The following is a 19,412-nucleotide window of genomic DNA, read 5'->3' on the forward strand; positions in this document are numbered from 1 at the left end:
TCAGACAGTGGTGATCTGGTCGACCACTCGCGTGCTGTCGTTCATTTCAACGCACTCCACCTCCTGTCTCTGCGCCTCCCCGTCGGGCCGGGTCTTGGAGGGAGGCAGGAAGGTGAGGAGGGTGGGCAGGAACGCCAGCGTGTGCAGGGCGGAGCAGCCCGCCGTGAGGGTGAGGCAGCGGAACAGTGTGTGTGTGAGGTTAGAGCGTACGGAGCCAACGGGCACCAGGGCGGCGCCGTAGCAGATGAGCGTCTGCAGGGAGGGAACCCCGTGTCTCTCCAGCGCCACCCTCACCCAGCGTGTCCTGCTTTCGCCCCGACCCGAGGAGAAACCGCAGAGGAGGGGGCCGCTGCAGTCTGCCGAGTGTCCCAGGGCCGAGATCAGACACAACACGGACATGCAGTCCAACTCCACACCCCACAAGGTCATGAAGCCCAGCACCCCGAACTGGACGGAGAGCAGCGTGAGGCCCAGCCACACGGAGACGAGCGGCTCCACGACGGCAAGCGAGGACAGACCCAACAGGAAGAGCACCGCCAGCAGTGAGTGTCTGAGGGGGGAGCTGACCGCCGCGGCGTAGCGGTCCAGGTAGACGAAGGAGGGGTTGAAGATCAGGAAGCGGACGCGCGAGGTCAGCGACAGGCGTCGCAGCGTGTCCAGCAGCACCGACATCTCCTCGCGCTTGTTCTCCGTCGTCTTGGCCACCAGGAAGATTCGGGACGCGGCCACGTCGGGCTCCTCGCCCTGACCGCGCTCCGCAAATATGATGTCGTCGGCGAAGTGGGCGAACTGCGGCTCGCGGAGGAAGGCGTGGCGAAGCGTGTTGGTGAAGTTTTCCCGCGGCTGGCTGGTGGACTGGTTGCGGTCCGACAGGTAGTTCAGGTAAGCCTCCAGCCAGCTGATTCGCTGGAAACCTTTGGCGTATTCCAGCAGATCCCGCTGCACTGAGGCGTTCCAGTAGGGGGCGCTTTCGTAGATGTAAAATCCAATGACGGGGGAGTACGAGCTGAAGTAGCGCTGCTGGGCGCGGGTGTACAAGACTGTCGCTGTATCCATGGCCACCAGTGCACTGGGGTCCGAACCCTGGGTCACCTGCCGATAACAGAAACATATTTGCCACGGGTTAAACAGCGCATTTTGGCTTTTATTCATATGTACATTTGGTTAAAATAGTATGACTACGCACTGGCATCTCTTTTTCACACGATACTATCCCCACTGCTGCCACGTAGTGACCAGACAAGCTGAGGACAACTAACAAAATGATTCATGCCATGTCTTCCAAGTCTTGTTTATCCAGTCTGAGGCTCACTATTTCCCAAACACATGCATTTTCACCAAAGTCTCACTTCCTCCACTACCGTCTCATGCTTGCGTAGGCACGCTGCGATCAGTTCACCGTGGAGGCATAGAAGAATAATGTTTTCTTCAAGAATTCAAGGTAACACGCGGTGAGTAATTGATGAGGTGAAGTATTGCTGCAACCTCTGGAGCTTTTGGGTGAAATGCAAGTGTACTCATCAGTTAATGGACATGAAGCTTATATTCTGAAGGTTTCATGCTGCATCGTGCATGTTTCATTTAGAAAACGTTAACCTTTCGTCCAATAAAATACCCCCCACTGTCCTACGACAAGGATCACGAATGACACGAATGTGGTTAAAATATAAATATTGAGCAGAGCGACGACGAACCATCAACTGTCTAAACAAAATGACAGTTGTATTTTTGTTTGTTGCATTGTTTCCTCACCTGCAGGAAGCCCATCAATCCAAAGGAGATGTAAACCAGATACAGCAGAACCACAAAGGGTTTGACATAGGTGTTAGTGATCCAGTCGCCATAGCAGCGCCTCACACACCCCAGCAAAAGGTGAGAGTCCTGAGGATTAGGGTCCGAGTTCGCTGTCGGATGCGTGTGCGGGTGTGGATGTGCGTTTGTGGAGTTAGCGACGTGTCCGTGTCCATCCGTCGTCGGGTTGTTCGCGAGGTTGTAGTTCGGCGTGTGGGCGTGACTGTGAACGACCCCGTGTGGTGGGTTGGAGTTCGGCGTGTGGGCGTGACTGTGAACGACCCCGTGTGGTGGGTTGGAGTTCGGCGTGTGGGCGTGACTGTGAACGCCCCCGTGTGGTGGGTTGGAGTTCGGCGTGTGGGCGTGACTGTGAACGACCCCGTGTGGTGGGTTGGAGTTCGGCGTGTGGGCGTGACTGTGAACGACCCCGTGTGGTGGGTTGGAGTTCGGCGTGTGGGCGTGACTGTGAACGACCTCGTGTGGTGGGTTGGAGTTCGGCGTGTGGGCGTGACTGTGACCGACCACGTGTGGTGCGTTGGTCGTTGGAGCCTCATCCTGGTAGCGAGTGTACATGAGACACCTGTACCAGGCCGGTTTAGAGTCCAGCCGGTCCGGTTTGGGGACCCGCCGGCAGAAGCAGCCGTGTCTGTACCCGGTCTCCAGGTATCCAGTGAACACCAGACAGGAGCTGTAGAAGGACAACATGTAAACATAGCTGATGGTGACGGCCAAGGCGGCGGTGCGGCAGAAGAGCCGGACGGCCTCCATGTTGGTGAGCGGCGAGGCGGCCAGGCCGAGGGTCATCAGGTGGAGCATGGTGGAGCCGGAGAACCGCAGCATGACGTCCTCGAAGACGCTCGCCACGCGCTCCTTCACATGCTGGTCCTCACGGGTTCGTCTCCATGAGGACAGCATCTCGAAGGAGCCGAAGAGACCGTGACCTGAAACAAATAGGAATGTGAGCTGAACGAAATCAATAGTTTGGTTGAAGGAGGGGGGGGGGGGGGGTTGTACTATATGACCTATTTAATTAAGGATGACTTTTATAACAACTGATCAATTGACTACATGCAATAAAAAGGGAGTTGCTCGTAATGATGAATCGACAGATGATTATTAAGCCTGCCCTTTCCTGACGCACTGTGGAGAATTTCAGCTTCTTTCAGCTCATTGATTTGGTTTTACAACCCAACATTTTTGCATTCGACTCAGTCTAAACTAGCTAATTTCAGAGCAACCCGTTTCCTTTCCCGATAATGCTTTGATTGCATCCCGCAGTCCTTTCATTTATCAATTTTGAGGAATCACAACGTTGCACAAGAAAGTGCAATAACTCCGCCCGCTGCATGATGTCGCACCTCAATCCTGTTTGAACTGGAAATATGAGAAATGACAGACGTAAGACACCTTGGCAATGCAATTTCCTTGTGACTTAAAAAAATCCTCGTTGAGAACTTGCAGCTGCAGGAGAATTTAATTTACCAGTCAATACAGATGATAAATAATTTGTATATTTTCATAAAGTTATTATGAATAACCCAGCAGATGCATAAAAGCAAAGCCTCCTTAATTAATAGATTTGTAGCTTCAAATATCATGTAAGGAATACAGTTCTGATGCTGCTTTCAATGGTTCAAATCGCCGTCCATTTGAGGGGATCTAAACGTACCAGCTCATTGTCTCATGTGCATGCACATACATGTTTATATACATGCAAGTAGATTGGTTTTCAATGGTTTCCTCTACCGTAGTTGCCATGGCATCCATGAGTCACCAGTGGCACTCCCCCCCACCCCCCCACCCCCCCCCACCTCCCCCCCTCTATTTCCATTGACCTCACCATGGCGAAACACTTAACACCTTAGCAGAGGCGTAACATGCCGCCACTTCAGGCGTGGGTGCATTTGAGAAAGTGTGCTGATCTGTGAGTGTGTGTGTGTGTGTGAGAGTGTGTGTGTGTGTGTGTGTGTGTGTGTGTGTGTGTGTGTGTGTGTGTATTTCAAAGAGAGGGAATTAGACGGTGAATGACAGTGGAAGAGCTGTGGAGGTTAATGTTGCAGAGAGAAGATGTGAGCCAAACAAGAGGCTCAAGACAACATTCGTCCAAGGATTTTGATATTTACAGGAGCTTGAGACGGGTTAATGTGGACTCACATCACACTGAGCCAGGTACGAATACATGAGAAAATACCCACAAGATAAGGGCGTGTCCTTCTGGCAGAAGGCTTTCAGACCCTTCATATTACTGTTGAATTATAAATCGGATCTCAGAAACTGAAAAGTCAGCTTAAACTCTTGGATATAGCAAACGTTTCACACACAAACCCAATGATATGCAAACCCTTGGCTGTGGATAGTTTTTAATATTGGTCTCATAATGATACCTGGTTTGGTACCAAAACAAAACATTAACATTTTTTTAGTACCTCACATTGTGGAATATATATAATGTTTTTTCTTTTTGTTTTAAATAACCCGATTCTCTATTTAACAAATTAGGCTAAACTAAAAATACACTTGAAAGTGAGAACATTCTGAAGATTTAAATGACTCTTCTTTTCTCTCTCTCTCTCTCTCTCTCTCTCTCTCTCTCTCTCTCTCTCTCTCTCTCTCTCTCTCTCGCTCTCTCTCTTATGAATCGTCTTCTCTCCCATCAGTTTGTCATTTGTGCCAGCTTTGAAAGTTAATAAGCCCCTGCGTGAAAACATTTCTTCTGTCTGATCCTGAGAGAGAAAGACGCCAAATAGTTGACACAAATCCTCGATTTTAAAACATGCTGTATTTCTCCCTCTTTCCGTACATTGTAACCACATCCTTCTTTCTCGCCTCACACTTCCTCCCACCTTTTTCTGTCTGCCTACTTGATTCTGAAAACCCCTCCCTGCCTGCCTCCCTTCCTTCTAACTGCCGTTTAACTTCATTTTATGCTCAGAGAGTCCCGATCTCAACCCCCCCATTTGGAGTGATATTTCATCAAGCCCCCTCTCGGTCTCTATTCCCTTGTCTCCTCTGTTCTCGCTGTGGTTATTTTAAGCCTAACAGCAGTCTTTCCTCCTCCACATTACAGAGTAATTATGGTATAGACTACATGTGTTCGGTAGTGGTTACATGCAGCACATCCTACAGCATTGATCATGCATGCACTGTTGATAAACTGCAAGTACGCCTTCACACAGATGGTATGCATTTTTACTTGTTTCTGTTTTCTATTCAATTTCATCATAATATCACCATCAAAACAGATCTAAATCACTAACTTCCCTCATAAAATAAATGCTATTGTCTCTATTCCACATGCAAGCCTCTGCATACAAAGGTTTGCAGAGACTGTGGATTGAAGAGCGGAAAAGCTTTGTTAACCTGCTTTCTAGTGGTTGCTACCCAAACCACTATCAATGTATTTGGGAATTACAAATAATATTTACCTCAAGTTTATCACAGATGCAGATGTATCAGCTCTTTAATAACACTGCTGCAGTCTCATTAAAGTATTGTATTTTCTACAATAAACTGGGAGTGATTTGCGCTCCCTTGAGGACTTTGGTCACGAGTACTGTGACGCGGTCAACGTCATCACATAAGGTCGGAAACATTTCTATGAATTATAGTTAATCCTCTGGACAAATTCTGCATCCCGCATGGAATATAATGACCTTATTAAGTGGTGCGATTGATCCACATTTAATAAAGATGCTTAATTGCGTTATTAAATTCGGTGTATCTGCTGTAATTCACATCTACTGAGTCACACTTGGCGGCTGTTTTTAGTGCAACAGCAATCCTTTGCCTCGTGTGTCCTTACATCGAAAAATGAGAGAGCACTCGTATTGGATTTGTACTTGGTATCCGACGAGAGACCCTGATTTGGGATCTGGAGAGAAAACGTTTGATTTGTGAATGCCTACTTCGGTCATGCATACTGCGACATGTCTCATGTGCTCACCGTCATCACGTCAAGTCTGCAATACCGCTATAAAAGGTCAGATAATGGTTTGTAAGACGTGTCGTCCGACCCCGTCTGGAAATGGGCATGCTGCCACAAATTGTCTGACAATGTCAGACAGATTTCTTGGTTTCAGACAGTTACAAAAATGTGGGGACGCAGATCCTCAATTCTGACGTTGGAAACATGCAGGAGGAGGGGTTTTCAGACGCTCGTGAAGCACATGATTTAAAGCATACCGACCCCTTAAAAGTGTCCCTTTATTAACATCGTCTAGAACTTAATTTTGACACTTCTAAATGTAAAATAGTGTGACATCTTCTGGTTCTAGCCCCCTGGATTTTTGTTCCAGGGTTTAAGAAACCTAACTCAACAACTTACTTTTTCAGACCCTTATTAAGTTTCTGCCATGCCCCGCCACTTGTCAGTCATGTTGATGATCTGTCTACATTGAAATGGCATTCCGCCTGAGGCTGGCATCTGCAAAACCCATCACAGGTACTGAAGAAGCAGACGGTGAACACCGGCAGTCTGAGATATAAAAGCAATGGTAATGTTCACTGTGGCTCACACCTGCCATGTGTTAGCTTCACTTGTCTTTGATTTATCTGGGCTGTAACTCCTTGTTTTTCTTTGAGGTTCTTTATTTTATGTTAAGACTTCCATGTGTTCAACAACCATAACTTCTAAAAAGGTGTACATTCAAAAACGGCCTCAACTGAAAAGCCATTTCAAGACAAATGGAGAATGAAGACAAGGACATACAGAATTATAAAGACTCAGAATGTCAAATATGTTGTGTGTATTTTGAATTTAAATCATCAAAAGTATTAGTTTTAAACCTACCAAGCATGACGAAAGGGATGCCCAGGTACGTAGAGTTGTAGGTGGCCCCGGTCAGGTTGAGTATCCCAGCAGCAGTGAGGCCTGACAGTGTGATTGACAGCAGAGCCAGCAGTCCCAACCAGGGTTTAGACCTCACACAGTCCCTCATGGAGCAGCAGAGGACGGCCAGCACGCCGCACGCCCCCAAACTGGCCAACAAGGGCTGGTGTGCCAGCACCGAGGAGAACTGGAAGTCTGTCCTCAGAGAAGAGGAAGTAGAAGGGTACAGCCCCAGTTTAGGGTGCAACGCTGCAAAGTGCTGTAACTCGACACAGAAGGCCTTTTCCCATTGGCCGGCCACCCGGTCCATCAGGCCGCCGCGGGCTTGGAGGTAGTAGGTGAGCTGCAACGCCCTGGCAGATCGCACACCTTCTCCCTTGGCTCCCGTCCCCGGACCTCGCGCCGCCCCGCCGGGGCCCCAGCCCTGCACGCCACCCAGCTGGTGGCCGATGTACGCCTGCCGTCCGTCTGCCAGCTGCGTGATCGGGTACCGCAGGAGCGGGACGGAGCTGTTGGCGGTGCGCGCCGACTGGATCTCCTCCATGGCGCGGATGATGTCGTCGATGATGCAGACGTTCTTGTCGTCGGGGAGACAGAGGTAGGAGAAGGAGTAGTTGAAGCTGTTGACGCCGGTGGCCGGGACCGTCACCTGCATCTGGTAGATCCGCTTGTGGAGCTGCGTGCAGACAAAAACACACACACATGCAAACACAAAAACAAGGGAGAAGTTACCCAGTGGTCCAATTTAGCAAAACTCAGTGTGTGGCTCGTTGGCTTACTTTGTGTGCTTCGACTTTCCGTTCGTGTGAACATGAAAGAGAGGTATGTGGGAGCGTGTGTGCCTTTTCTCGACAGAGTAACAATAGTGGTCTCAGAATCCTCCTCCGTTTCTATGGCGAGAGGACAACAGTGCCAGCATCCACAGAGCTGGTTACTAAGCAACAGGCCTGATGCCAGTCTCTGCCACAGCGAACATGGGCAGAGCTGTCTCCCACCTCAGAGTGCTGCATTGACTTCAGAGAGGGAGGGTGAGAGTGTGTGTGTGTGTGTAGGAATGTCTCTTGATGAATGATTTGTAGTTGCTTCAATTCACCGACATGCTGTTAAATTTATCAATACCTCATTCAGTTTTTACTGCCAAAAGATACCAATATGTCCTGGTAGGACCTTCTGACTCCCGACACAGTGCTAAACGCTAACGTCAGGATGCGAACATGCTCATAACCACAATACTAACATGCTGATGTTTAGCAGGTACAATCTTACACATTTGCTAATTAGTGATGAACACAAAGTACAGCTGAGGCCGATGGGGATGCCGTTCGTTTTGCAGATATTTGGTCTTAAACACAGGTAAATGTACGTAAACCTGATGATGCTGCTAGAGGAAAAATCAGGGGTTGACTAAAGTTATTAGCATTAATGATCTGGGAAATAGGTTCAGGTTACTTTTATTTATTCCCGTAGATAGACTTGGTTTGCAATAGAAGGCGAGGCATCCATCTCAACACACACTACTATCAACACAGACAACAAGACATGATAAAAGTACACAAGGCTACAAATCAGTCAATCACGAAATAAAATAAATAAGTACACAAACGTTGCTTCTATAGTATCTGGCACTGTTGCTATAATTTGTTCACCTGAGTGATGGCTGCTGCACAAAGCTGTTTTTATACCACTTTGTTCTACACCATGGGACTGTATACCTCCGTCTACAAGGAAGAAGCTGAAATTCCCTGTGCAAAGGGTGGGAGTCGTCCTTTAAAATGGAGCCAGTTAGCTGCAGGGCTGCACAATTAATCCAAATTTGATCAAAATCTCAATATGGCCTCCTGCTACTTTACAAATCGCTGGAGGCGCAATATTTGTTAAAAATAAAATGTGTCTTATTCTAAATTCAATATCGTCATTCTGCAGAGATGTCCTGGCCTTAACATCAAATACTACAGAGTCCGACTAAAGAAAACGACTTTGCCTGTTGCTGAAAGCCCTACCATAACCATATAGGTTTTTAATGAAAATGAGAAGAATGATGTGAAAGTATCATTCCCTCTAATGACGCAAAGCATATCGCAATTGCAATATGCAGTCAAAATTAGATGTTTTCAGTTACTTTGGGCTAACCCATCTGGTAGATGTTGAAAATGTTATAATGGATAAGTGAACACTTTAAACTGATGGTGGCGCTAGATGAAAATTCAAGGGATCACTAACGTCTATAAGCTTCATCCTCTAGGGACCATGAATGCTTGTAAAAAATGTCGTGACAATCCATGTGGTCGTTGTTGAGATATTTGAGTCTGGATTGACCGACAGACTGCCTCTTGTTGATGACTGGATCCCACCAAGGTGTTTCCACCACAGAGAGGACATTTCAGTTTTATCGGAACAAAACAATCAGCTCTCTAAACAACGTGGTCGTGTTTTGAAGAGCAAGAAGCGTGTTTTGACTCACAATGCTTCACAGCCACCAATTAATCATATTAAGAATGTGATCCTGTCTAGTGGTTTATCACTGCTGTTGCTGTCTCATGCAACAAGTTCAGCCCCCCTTCTCACAGCGGTGGCATTTTGGGAAACGAAGGGGCTCACAAACTGATGCACCAGTAGACGAGCCGAGAAGGAAGAAGTCTTGAACCTCACAGATAATATGATTATGTAATTCTTTCGCTCTCTTGTATGCACCAACCTGTGTGTGTCTCTCTCTCTCTCTCTCTTTCTCTCTCAGGCTGTTGGCAGTAAATGATGCAAAGCCCTAAACTAGTCTCTTAACTGTGGCATGTCCTCTATGGACCGACACTGTGCTTTGGGTATGTGTAAAGTGGGTCACAATAACCAGATGTGACAAACACAGAGGCAGATACACAAATGGACGGAGGGCATGCACACACAGCCCACAACACAATGTGGCTACTAGTCTTGCAAGCTCTGATTACATCCACATAACTTCATGATATAATTTGGCTGATTGCTCCAGGGGTGTCAAACTAATGCTCATAAATCCATTAAGGAAAAACCAACGCAGAGACAGAGGCCTCCGAGCTGCAGCTAACTCCACTTTGTAATTAAAATGCGCTGCTTCATAACCATTAAGGTTGTCGGGAGTTTATTCGAAATGGGACTGTGTTGCTCTGTTTAAAACCCATCAATCACAGAGAATGAGGAGCAAGACAGCTCGCATATGTGCTTCAGCCTGCAGATACCGATCCTTACCTCTGTGTGCATTTCTGAATGGGACTATAATTGATTCATTCCTATAGAGTTGGATTCTGCAGATGCATTGCAGCCTCCTTTTACGTTGCATGTACTGTGATTTAAACGGCACAGAAGCTAAATTGTCACATATTCTACATTTTCAGGGTATAAATGTGTTTTGGGTTGGCAGTAGCCCGCAGCAGCTTCCTAAGCAGCTTTTGAGTGCTTAAATCACTTATTGGGAGTATACATCTGTGTGCCAGAGTGTTCCTGAACTAAAGATATACCTCTCAGAGAGAAAATGTTCAAATGATGTCAAGCATTTGTCCTGGTTGAAGGCTATTTGATCTTTCACTGTAGATTATAGTCATGGTCTTACGTTAAAGCACATCATTTTTATTCTACTTCGTTTGTCAGCGCTCATTGAAGCAAATGTACTTTTTAGACATTGCATATGTGCATAGAGTCACAGTGTGTGCGCGTGCATACCTTTAGTATGGTGTCCAGATGAACCGGGTCCAGCACGCTCCCCTTTCGGGTGGTGACGATCACGCGCCCGTAGCGGCCCGGCGTTTGCAGGTCGGAGTAGAGCGCGTGCTTGGAGCGGTTCACGGGGAACAGGCTGTCCACCAGGTTACCCTCGATCTTGGCCAGGCTGTGCTTGGGCGCGAGCAGGCTCTCCACGTCCTCCTCCACGCGGTACCGGCTGAAGCTGGCCCCCAGCAGGATGGAGAGGAGCACGGGCGCCGAGGCGAAGAACACCGGGTGGCTCGCCACGAACCGGCCGAGCGCGTGGAAGGAGGTCCTCAGGCCCGCGTGCAACACCTGGCGCAGCATTCTAGCGCGCGGCCGCGGCTCGAGCCTCTCCCACCGACCGGAAAGCCCCGGAGCACTGACGAGCATCAGGGGCTGCCAGACGCATCGGTGGGCTCCGTCGCTCTCGGTCTGCCGGAGGACAGGTGACGCCAGGTGGTGGGAAGATTTGTCCCCCGGAGCAGGAGGTCACCAGCCGGGGAGAATCCAACCCTGCTCCGGTCACAGTGGCGCCCCTTTCCCCGGGGCTCGCTCATCCGCTGGAATAGCGCAAAGAACAGAAGGCGGCTAAATGAGCCAGCATTTCTCTGCTCTGCGGTTAGAATAAAGCATATTGATAGCCTACTTTACAGTTAATAGCCACTGGTGCGTTCAGCCTTCTGCAAGCTGCTCGGCTCTGTGCGCAACAGAAAAATCGCAGAGCCAAAGTGGTCTCTTAAAGCGTCCTCCTAAATCTGACTAATAATTTCAGTAGTTTCTGTTTGTGCACTCGGACAGGTTGCAGAAGACGCACAGTAGTTACACTAACCTGAAGCCAGGCTACATACCTAATAAAAAGGCAACGGGGGGACCGACCCGGTGATGACGGAGATCATAAGACGCAATCAGACCAAAAGATGTTTATCCTGCCGGACGGCTGTCCAGCGCGTCCAGCTCAACCCAAAGTCACCACACAGCCCGACGGGTGGTCGTGGTGGGTGGGTCTGTGTGTGCGAGTCGCAGGATAGGTGACGCCGCGTGCATGCACCGGGGATGCCGGTGAGAGCAGTCAGTCAAATCAGCTTTAATCTGGGTTTCCTCTGCGGCAGAAGGCTTTCTGTCGTCCGTCCCGTCCTCTCCTCATCGCCCCGGTGGTTTGACGGAGCCGGGCTGCTCTCCCAGCAGCGACCGCTCACCTCGTTGGGAAGCCACGTCACTGTAATCACCGGCTTTCAAACCGGGGACCGTTTCTGTATCTCTCCCCGTCTCTTGTGCACAACCCCTCGCGACCCGCTCCGAGTCGCCGTTTTTCCGCCCCGCCTCTCGCCGTTCCGCGCCGATACAATGCAGAGAAACAAACCGTCAGTCATGACCGAGAGAGTGGCAGCGCGAGTGTGACACAGGGAGAGATTTCTAGGAATTTATCACAGCCTATTTAAAGCGCAGCAGCGACATTCATGATGGCTGCTTTATAGCTTATTATCAATTTAATCTCTAATATTTACGACCTCATTGTGTTTCCTTACTGTGTTAAAGTTGTTGGGGTTTTAAAGATGGGTATTCTTAAAAAAAACAAAAGGATAGCTAAGAATAATGGCAGAGATATTCCTCATAATAGCCTTAATAGAGAGAGACATCAAAACCTGTTTGCAGGAGAATTATGAACACATATACATATATATATATCTCATTTCCAACATCAAAATGCACATTTTATTCCGTGACATCAACTCTTTTGCGATAACTCAGTTACATATATTCATATATAATATTAAATGTCCTCTTCATCCTTGTTGCAGATGAGTGAAGCATCCCTTAGGTTTGCTATTGTGTAGCACGTTGCCATGGAAACCAGCCAAATTACTCTCTTTTTTATTACAAGCCCTGGTTCCCATGGCAATTGTGATGCTACATATCCCCCCCCCCCCCCCCCCCCCCCCTCCCCACACACACACACAAACACACGTACACAGTATTGTACGCACAACACTAAATTATATACACACACACAAAAAAAACCACATACGTACACAGTATTGCACACACACAACACTACATTCTACACACACACACACACAGACCTGCTGACTCCCAATCTGCTTGTGGTGTGGAGGTGTCTGATACAGCGACATTAAAAGCAGAAGAGACAGAGACAGAAAGAGAGAAAGAGCAGGCAGTGGAAGAGATGTGGAGATAATAATGAGTGTAGACAGCTTGAGATCACACTCTGCCTGCATGCCTGTCTGCCTGTCTGCCTGTCTGTCTCTCTCCCTGTCTGTCTTTGTATTCAGACCCATGAAATCTAATAGCCAACCAGCCTTTTGGTCTGTCTGCATGGCACCAACTAATGGCTTCTTCCCCTCCCTAGAGGTTTGGATTAAAGACAAACACTGTTTTTATTCCCTCTGCATTGCTCGGATTCATAAAAAAAAGAAAGTATGTTTTTAAACTGCTGGGTTTAAATGACAAAAGATTAGTTCATAAAATATATTTTTGTATCAGTAGTTAAATGTAAGACTTTTAAAGTTATTGCTATTTAAAAAAAGGGTTCTTTGTCCATCTATTTTGCCTGTGAAGACATAGACTCCACGAAAAACATATCTGTAAAGGTGGTCTGTGCATTAAGCTTTCCAAGAACCATATCTGCTTTAATTGTTAGGTGGCGGCCTCTAGTGGCTGTAGTAATTATGACGGGAGCAAACCAGGAAGTCAGGTGACGTCTCATAAAGAGCGACAACGTCCACCTATAGGGAGGAGGTGAAGGAGGATGGATGGTTCAAACAGACGCAGGACTTTCACCCAGGAGATGGCTGTTAGTGTCCTGTGTGAAACCAAAAAACATCAACGTTGACCTATTTTAAAAGGCGCAAAAAGCTAAATTGTGATCATATCATAGCTCTATACTAGCTCTCAACATGGTGACGGCTGAGCAGGCAGCTTGCAGCTAACAGTGCAAACTGTTGCTGGTACTCTGAAACGGTCATGCATATTGTTTTGAAAGTTATTAGGCAAACAACCTATTCTGTTGTTCAGGTATATACCCGAACCTGAATGACTTTTTCTCTTCCAGGTCTGATTAATATAATTAGTTTGGTATTTTTTAAGCAGCCCGATAGAAGTTCTGGATGTCAGACTTTCCTACTGGCAAATGAATACCCAAGTTAATACAAAAATGTACTGGAAACTAAAAGAAACTGGCAAAACATTACAGTGAATATTACTGACAGTATATACTTTATATTTATAAGCAGAATCATGAAAGTTATATGAGATAATAAATGGGGAAGAAATTCACTCATGACTCCAAACACCACATCAACATTTAATACAAGCTAAAGATCTGTGAAAGAATGGAAAGGATGCAAGTAATGCTCATAATAAACTGACTGACCAGAAGCGCTTGAACAATGAACAACTCACAACTGCTCAGTCAAGGTGTGGACATGCACCTCTCACTAAGCGTGCTGACAAAAACAGTACATTTCCAAAACAAAAAAAGTGAGATGGGGATGAAAAAACAGGAAAAAACATCTGCGAGCACGTGTTTAATCCGTTATTCAATTAAGCCTCAATTAGCCTTTAATCCCCATTACCAGTCCAGAGAGAGACGAGCGGCAAAGAAATGAATGAGTAAGTGTCTCCCCCGGGGAGGAAGGAAGAGCAGAATAGAAAAATGAAAGACTGCAGAGATATAAGGGGCTCTGGGCAGTTTCTGATAACAAAAAGTACTAATTAGTGTCACTAAATGATTTATAGAAATCAGAATTGTGTGTGTGTGTGTAGGAAGAGGAACGTGGAGAGATGGAGTCCTTTGAAAGCATTGCGAAGCATTGAGGCAATTTTCTGCACCTATATAGTCGAAAGGGGGAAAACCCTCCAGGGGTTTAAAACTGCAGCCGACAAATACACTAAGACACACACACAAGCTCTCTCTATCACACACACACACGCACAAGATTGACAGATGAGTGAAACAGTATAGGCAGCAAAGAGGAGAGCACCTCTTTAGACTTTACTTTGGACAGGCTGTCATTTCGCACATGTCCGTATTTGGCCTTGGTGTTTCATTTGCTCTCACGTTCGTCCATCTCTTCCTTCCATCATTGAAAGGCAGCTACAGAATTTGGATGCGGTCGTCCTGAATAAGGCTCCTCTCCGCCCACCATCCCGCGTCTTCCACCCCTCCCATCCCCCAATCCATCTGTTTTGGTGGAGGCCATCCATTAATAAAGAGTCTGTCCCTCCATTTCCATTCCTCCTCCTTCTGTATTATTTATTTACCCATCTATCCACAGATACGGTGGTCAGATATGATTTCCTGATTGGGACGCAGCAGATCTAACCTTCTTCTCCGGTGAAAACTGAGGAAAAAAAAAAACACGATTTCATCCAAATATGCAAGTTCTCTTCCAGATATGGAAACAAGACTTTTGAGCTCTTTGAACACTGTCATTTTTATTATACTGTCACTTTTTATATACTTTTACTTACTGTTTTACTTCTACTTACACATATTAATGTACTACATTTGTGTTTAGTTTATTCATTTAGAAATTAATGCATGCATGTCTACCACACATATTATTCCATACATACAGTATATACGTTACATTCTGCACTATTATGTCTTAGATTCTCTCTTTTCTTTACTTGTGATTTTTCTTTTATACATATTTAATGGGGTTGGAGGGAGACTGAGAGCTCAGACTTTCATTGCCAAGGACTGCTTCTCTGTAACTGTTGTGTACATGACAATAAAAAAAGAAATAACTTGAACATGTAATCCACTGAAGTTTATAATTAATGTGACTATTTTTAAATCACAATATACTGAAAACTTTCTGACAACCACTTAATCTGCCAGAATAACATCAAGCAAAGGCCGTGATTGGCAGCTCCTCTAAATGAAATGAAGTTCATTTGCTGAGCGTTTAGGTGTTAAAGCAGCTGAGTCGTTCCAAATGCAGAAAACCTGCCTGATTAGAGGGATTTTTACTCTCATAATGTGATGGTTGGAGCAAGTCAGAATGTTTTTAATGTTAATTGCTGTAATTATCTACTCACATTCAAACTTTTAAAACTGTGCATGAGCTCATTTAAGTCTAAGATCTTCACCTTTCAGACGGAAACATTTTACCTTGCTTTACCTCCTACATTATCAATGGTTCCACTTTAGTTTTTTATATAACAGGACTGTATACATTGTGTTCTTTGTTGTTTAAAGCTGCAGTGGGCAGAATATATTGACATCATTGGGCAAACGTTCCATAATAATCTTCCATCATATTCTAATGCAAGTGATCAGATAGAAAACTAGACCTCTGCACCTCCTCTTGGCTCCGTTTTTAGGCTTAAGAAAATCTAGTGTGTGACGGGAGACAATCAGGATGATATTTGAAATGAGTAACCAGTACTCGTACAGGTTGCTGTATGAAAGATGATATTTGAATTCCATTCTCGCGGAATCTAAAAATCTAAATCAATAAATCATAAAATTAGCTTTACTATACTACAAATGTATCATTGTGTTTCTGGAACACTGATGAAAGTCCTTTTATCTCCGTTTTTGGTCTCCACCAACTCCTGAGAGAAATATTTGGCTATTTAGCTTCTAAATCAGGGGTGTCAAAACTGAAAACCATTTGAAAACTGAATGAGAGCAGCGAGAGAGAAGCAAAAGTGTAGAGTTGCAGCCCAGGAAACCAAACAATTAGCTGAAAAGGCAATCCATGATTACATTATTGTTTTAATTATTTGAAACTTAAACAGCAAAACATTTGGTTACCATAAAATAAAGAAATAGTTCAGATATAATGTGGATCAGTTGTTTTTTCCAGATTTACAAAACTGGACAAATGTCCTCAATACCATCTCCCTCTCCTATCTATCCATCTTTATTTTCCTCTCTGCTATTTCTGTCGTTCTATTTTCTGCATCCTCTTGGTGGTCAGCAGCATTCATAATTTCTAAATGTCATTTGGACGTTAGCTCGTGAGGCCAGGAAGGAGGCTGTAAGCGGAGGGTGATGGAAGAGGGAGGTCATAGGGAGGGGCATGAGATGAGAAATACAGTAACGTCATCTTCATGGCCTCTTAGAGACTCAAAAGATTTGATTACAGTTCCAGGCCAGAAACAGAGAAGATAGATGCAGACGGATGCAGATAAAAAGCGTATCACATGACTCACTCTGCTTCTGTTTCACGCACACAATCGCAGGAGAAAGCGCCAGAAAAAGATAAAGTGTGAGGGAGCTGAGAGCAACAAGCTTGACAAAGAGAACTGGAGGAGGCCCGATGACTTCACCGGTGCCTATGGAAAACCCGATTTGCTAAAAGGTCAGAGTGCGTTATCCGATAAGAGACATTTTCACCCGATTACTGGAGCCACGTGTAAACTGTACACCACCTCAAAAAGGCCCCGAAGGCTTGTTTTCCCTGCTCTCTACTGGATAGAAACAGAACTGCATGACTGGACAGTAGTTTTAGTGGGTGGGTTTCCTTGTCTGTGAATTTAAAATTATAGTGATTTTGTCTGTTTTTGGACTGATTCACCTTCGCCTCTGACGGCAGAAATAGCTGCTGCTCGGCCTCTTTTTCTTTTCCCTTCTGGTGTCCAATGTAAGGCTGTCCTTGTAATATCAGCAAGGTCTTTTCTCAACACATGTCCTATCCATCTCCACATTCTTCTTCTCTTGTTGGCACTTATCATTCTTCATTTGAAATGGTGTTTGGCCTGAAAATGTGAAGTATTGGCCTTAAACTCTTGGTGTGGGAGGTTGACAGTCTGTTGAGATCTTCTTGTGTCGTTCTCCAGCATTCAGAACCCAACAACAGGGTGGATAAAACACAGCTCTGATACAACTTGAGTTTGGTCTTGATGGTGTACTGCTGTGACCTCTATATATTATGTAGTACTTTGAAAGCCTTCCTTGCCTTATTAAGACTATTATCTGTGCCCCCATTGTGTCTGACAGCGCTGCCCAAATATGTGAACTCGTCACTTTTCCGTAAACCTGAATTGGTGAGGGATTTGGAATGTTCAGAGTCATCACTTCTGTTTTCTTTTTGCTGATCTTCAGGCCAATCTTCTAACCAAAATCCCTGAGGCGGGATGTTTTCTCCTGCATGTGCCGATACCGGACATTAACACTCAATTGATGGGAGGAATTGGCTCCCGTAGGGTTGCATTGTGTTGGGACAGATTTTGATTAAAAAATGATTAAAATGTGGCAAAAAAGATGGCACTGCACACAATGCAAGCAGGTCTATCTAATAATATAGTAGACCTTCGTCAGGGAGTCCCAGATCTTATAATGACAGCAAATAAAGCAGACCTGTGCTTCAAATACATTCAAAATATAAAAGGAAACTCTCAATATAACCCCAAAACTGAGGAGAACTCGATGCAGGAGGCAATTCTTTAATCTAAACAGAAAATATGTTCCATGTTTTGTCACCATACAACAAATAAGGAGGAAATATCTAGCTAACATACAACTGACAAGAATTAACACACTGAACAACCGCTCTAACATAACTGTAAAAAACTCAAGCATCACGATACAGCAATCATAAAGTACTAAGAGAAAATAAACTGACATTAGCACTCAGACAAACAATTGTTACAAGAGAGCACAGGGTTCTGCTGCAGGTAGTGCTAGAGGACTAACACCCCGAAGTCAATCACTCTGATCAAACCAGGCTCCTCCCACTTCCTGCTCCTCCTCAGACAGCTCCGCCTCCAAGACCTGCTCCTCCCAACTCCTCCAAGTGAACGTCCTATGAATCTCTTCTGACAACGTCTTGTGTCTGTATGCCCCCTTCTTTGTGATTGTACAAGTTCAACCCCTTAAAAGCAGAGTGAAGAAACGTTATGATATATGATATATATATTAAAATGTTCACAATAAAATGTCAAAGTTGTGGTGACAGCTTGTTCTGCTGCCCCCAAATGGCCCAAAAAGGTAAAACTTTTTAATTTAAAAAATACATTATTGACTTACAATTTGACCGCCTGAGAGCCGTTATAAGCAAGGGAGATAAATCTAAAGCCTGTAAGAACGTCCTTTAAATCGATTGTCACGGTTAGCACTAATTGCATCCAGTACTTTTTTTAATTGATACTATTGATATTGATTCCCCTCTGTGACTTGATTTAAACAATATTTGCAGATCGGTGTGGTTTTGTTACACAAGGACTGGATCCAGGGGACAAATCAGCGGTTTAATCACCTTGACTGTCATTTTCACACCGGCCACTAAAATAGATTTATCACAATTTAATGAAGTAATAGTACAAAGTGAGGCAGTAGCTCATTATAAAGGGCTCTAACGACACAGAGCATTCGAGGTAGCCGCAGGTATTGATTCTCATGTTGGTCTCTGAATAGCAGGGCTGACTGCAGGGGCTTCAGATTACAAACATCAGATATAAAGATACTAAAAATTAAGCTTGAATCTACTAAAATCACAGTTTCAAGTGTGTTATTGAAATATTCAAAATATTATATATCCATATATATATATGGATATATAGACTCCACTGCTAGTCTGAATGTTATTAGAGGAGTGTGTTGCAGAGAAACAAAACAAAGTGAACAACATGTGTTTTTATCTACATTGATAATGAATATCAGAGAGTAAGAATGGCTGCCGGTGGCCTGATGCATGGTGCTGCTTACAAAGCTAGTAACAAGGAAATCTCTGCTCATTATCTTCCATCTCACTTCCTCCCCCTCTTCCTCACACCAACACACACACACACACACACACACACGCTCAGTTCACACGACGGACTGTGTTTCTAATTGGTGTGTATAGATGAGAGTGCCGCCGGTGTTGCCACAGATACAACCCCCCCCCCCCCCCCCCCCCCCTCCCGGCCATGTAAGACGCACTGAAAGACACACACGCGCAAACACACACACACACACATTCGTGACAGGTTCAAGTTGCCATGGGAACTGCTGAAATAAATGAATGAGACATGATGTGTGTGTGATGGCAGGTCTGAGGGAAAATCAATAAATGGACACGCTCTCAGATGCAACGCCAATATCTTGATGACTTCTGTCCTCCAT

The 19,412-nt window shown here is 45.3% G+C and overlaps 1 protein-coding gene across 1 annotated transcript; it reads right to left on the reverse strand.

Moving 5' to 3' along the window:
* On the reverse strand, nucleotides 1–10,702 carry ptchd1 (patched domain containing 1; the record flags this gene model as incomplete). The annotated part of the gene is made up of 4 exons (XM_079181005.1): nucleotides 10,310–10,702; nucleotides 6,581–7,295; nucleotides 1,753–2,732; nucleotides 1–1,092 (listed from the first exon to the last, which is right to left on the reverse strand). The coding sequence occupies exons 1-4, from the start codon at nucleotides 10,655–10,657 to the stop codon at nucleotides 1–3; spliced, it is 3,135 nt and encodes a 1,044-aa protein (XP_079037131.1). The 5' UTR covers nucleotides 10,658–10,702.
* Nucleotides 10,703–19,412: the final 8,710 nt, after the last annotated feature.

This window comes from Pholis gunnellus (assembly GCF_910591455.1).
Source record: "Pholis gunnellus genome assembly, chromosome: 20".
Classification (NCBI taxonomy): Eukaryota; Metazoa; Chordata; class Actinopteri; order Perciformes; family Pholidae; genus Pholis; species Pholis gunnellus.